This window comes from Gavialis gangeticus, unplaced genomic scaffold (assembly GCF_001723915.1).
Source record: "Gavialis gangeticus isolate Ggan-Ray unplaced genomic scaffold, GavGan_comp1, whole genome shotgun sequence".
NCBI lineage: Eukaryota > Metazoa > Chordata > Crocodylia > Gavialidae > Gavialis > Gavialis gangeticus.
Window position 1 is genome coordinate 9,688,845 of NW_017728995.1, and position 3,635 is coordinate 9,692,479.

Genomic DNA, 3,635 nt, shown 5'->3' on the forward strand with positions numbered 1-3,635 from the left:
AATGGGGCAGGGAAGAGGGGCAATTAGCACTGCTGAGTGACAGGGCCAATTAACTCACTTGCAATGTGGCTACTCTGCTTCCAGTTTAGGAGGCAGCAGCCCACTTGAAGCAGCTAAGGATGCACGAGCCCGCTACTGCTGGCAAGTAGAGATCTCATTTATTATATAACCATGGTCTTAATTTCTGTGGCTTCGTTTCACATGCTTTTTGAGACCTAGGGCTGAAAAGCATTATGTACTGTGAAGATATTATTTTCAAAATACTCAATCTGGCACCTTTCTGCATCTTAGGTGGAAAAATAATTTTATACTAATTACAGAGTCAAGTATAGTAGAATGCATTTTTTACACCAAAAAAAGATAAGCTTATATGCTTACCAGCTCTTTTAATCCTCTTCCTCTCCTTCAGCTGGTAGGGCTTGTGATCATGTGACAAGGGGATAGCATTCCCATCTTTATCGCACAAGACGCCTCGGGAATCACCAACATTGGCCACTGTTAATTCTTTATCTGACAGCAATGCAATCAAACATGTTGTGCCTGAAAAAGGAGGGAAAAGAGGCAATGAAACAGAATCACCATTACTTACACCACAGACCTTCCACCAGCTGTTATCTGTTTCTGGCAACCACAAGCAGTAGCAGCTGCACTTGTATCTGCCTGAAACATCTTGTGCTCTGATGACGGTTTATTTAATGGCATTGATCAAACCTGATAGTCAATTTCTTCTAACTATAATTTTAGTCCACTGGATTTTAACTCCGACAGGCTGGAATTACAGGGTCATTTCCCCAGCACAACATCTCTCGTCTGCTTTATCATTTAGGTGCAATTTTACAATGAACTTAGAGCAGAAACCTGCTTGGATAAAGAAACTTCTCCTAATATACCCAGTTTATATTGCTGTCTCATGGGACAGTGAGCATTCACATAATGGGGAAAATAGCTGTTAAAAACTACATCCTGTCCGCCTTCTGGTTCAGACGTGATAAAGTTCACTAGCAGGAAATTGTTGTCCAAATTAAGGCAGACAGAGAGAAGTTCAGGTAAGGGAAAATAGATTCTTCACTCAGCCTGACAGCTGTCTTCTCCTACTGGTCAAGGAAAATAACAGGAGAAAATTTCTATTGGCATAGCAGCCTACTAGTAGTCTTTGTGAATGGCAATTGCTACATTTGAGAAATGCATGAATAAAATAAATCTTATCTGAGTATAACTTTCTACGTGGCCCTGACGGAGAGGACTGCTGTCAAGACTGGTATGCCATGCCATGCCCCCAGCAGTGGATGTAAATAGGATGCACATCCTCTGCAGGGTACAGAATATGATTTAGGATAGAGGCCTTGTGGCAAGGATGAGCTCAAGGATATGTTACACTGTGTATACCAGGGGCGGGCAATTATTTTGGACAGAGGGCCGCTTACTGAGTTTTGGCAAGCCATCGAGGGCCACATGACAGGCAGGTCAGGGCAGGTTAATTTTCTAAATTTTTTAGGGGCCCGTGGGCCATACAGAATGGCCTGGTGGGCCGCATCCGGCCCCCGGGCCGCATTTTGCCCACCCCTGGTGTATACGCTGTGAGAAGACACATGGGCAAAATGGCTCAAGTCACTGGTAAGAGTCCTGTAGATACTTGTCTGAAGGACCGGTCCTTTCCTTATTATCTCACAGAAATAAGGATGTCTACATTTTGTTATCATGTTTCATTTAGTAGAAATGAAAAAAAAAAAAAAAAAAGGCAAAGTTTAATAGAGAAGCTGGAAAATATTTCTCATTTTCCCAATTTGGAATCTGATAAGCATTGATTTTATGTACAAAACTTCCACCCACACACACACACACACACACACACACACACACACACACACACACGCATGTGCGCATATACACAGCATTAGTTTGGGAAGGCAGATATCAAATATAAATGAGGCCAAAATTAAACTATCATGTGACCTAAAGGCCCAGAGGAATGTTTTGCCTCAGACAGTCTTTCAATAAAAGATAGGTGCAAAGATGTCATTATAATAAAGCTTACTGCTAATAGATTATACTTGTGCATAGTTGAGACGGTTTAATATCCAAGAACACTTAATACTCACAGAAATAAAATAAATTTGAGTTTACAAAAAACCCCTGCAAATAAGTATAAAACGATGTTGCAATCATGAGCTACACAGCTCTTTCCCCATTTTCAAGACAAGTGAACTGAGGCACAAACATGGTTAAGACTAGACAGGAAGTCAGCGTCAAATTGGTTTCCAGGACTCTGCTCAAACCACCAGCCTGCATTTCCTCTAAATGTACTGTCTTTTAAAATCAAGAGAAGTTAACAATTACACAAAGCTGAGGAACACATTTAAATGGAAAAAAGTTATTTTTAGATATGTCACATTGGTTCACTGAGTACAGAGTTGGTGCTATTTTGCCTTCTGATATATTTGTACAACTTTTCACTGATGTCAGCCAGGAGATGCAAGTACGAGAGGGCAGAGCCCTCTCAGGAGACTGTTTCATGCTGTCGCTGGCAACAAAACCAGGGAGAGTTAAAAATAACACAGGACTATTGCTGTGGGGTGTAAGTAGGAACAAAGATGGTAAGTTATGAACATTTTGGAGCTGTAACATCTGTTTCTGTTGCTGTATTTTTGTCTCTTCACTCCTCATTTTGTCTCTTGGAGCCAGGGCCAGTTACCTTGGCAAAGCATCACACTTACAAAATATACCTCTCTGCGTAACAACTGCTGTTAATCTCTCTTACGCTTTCCTTTCTACACAGGGATAGAGGCCCATCTTCTAGATATTCCCGTGTCATCATCTCTGCAAAATGTAATAAATACTCATGTTCTACCAAGTTTCAAGCAAGTTATATTTTCTAAAATTCAGTTACAGACGCACATCTGAATTAGGGTTACCATACATGAGGGTTTTCCCGGACATGTCCTCTTTCTGGGTCCTCCAATCTGCGTCCAGGTTGTTTTTTAAAATATCAACAAATGCCCGGGATTTTGCTCTGCTCAGCATCAAAGTTTTTCCTGGCACTTCCCAGCTTGCCCCAGCAAGGAACTACTTGGGGCTGGAGGAAGTGGGGGGAGGGCAACTGGAGGCAGGGCGCACATGCACATGGCCAGCATGCAGCCAGGTAGGGCGGTGGGAGCAGCCCTGGCAGCTGCACGCAGGTAAAGCAGTGGGGGGTGGGGGTTGGAGAGCTACGCCTTGGGGCCTATGTGTCTGTGTCAGGGGGCTGTGGGGGGGATGGGTATGTGAGTGGGGCAGGTGCTTACTAGCGCTGGGGCTGCAGCAGAGCAAGGGGGTGGGGGAGGCACCTGTCCCTCAAGTAGGTAAAGGGGGAGAGGGGAGCTATGTGGCTGGGCTGGTGGCATTGGGGCTGGTGCCCCTGCTCGCAAGGGCAGAGTGGCTGAGTGATGCTGCAGGGCTGGGGGGGAGCAGGGGTCTGCGGGTTGGAGTGAGCAGCACTGGCAGGGCTGGAGGGGCTGTGGGTTGGGAGTGAGGGATACCCGGGGGGCGGTGGATCATGGGTTGGGAGTGTGGGGCACAGGCAGCACCAGGGGGCTGCAGGTCAGGGGTGAGAGGCACCAGCAGGGCTGGGCTGGCGGGGGGGCATGTTGCAGGTTGGG

At 45.4% G+C, this 3,635-nt stretch overlaps 1 protein-coding gene across 1 annotated transcript in view; it reads right to left on the reverse strand.

The window, feature by feature from the left end:
* The window catches only part of PPM1L (protein phosphatase, Mg2+/Mn2+ dependent 1L), a 272,121-nt gene that overhangs the window by 17,452 nt on the left and 251,034 nt on the right, over window positions 1-3,635 (reverse strand). The window contains exon 3 of the mRNA XM_019503229.1: window positions 379-540. Within this exon, the coding sequence (XP_019358774.1) occupies window positions 379-540 (162 nt within the window). The remainder of the gene's footprint in view (window positions 1-378; window positions 541-3,635) is intronic.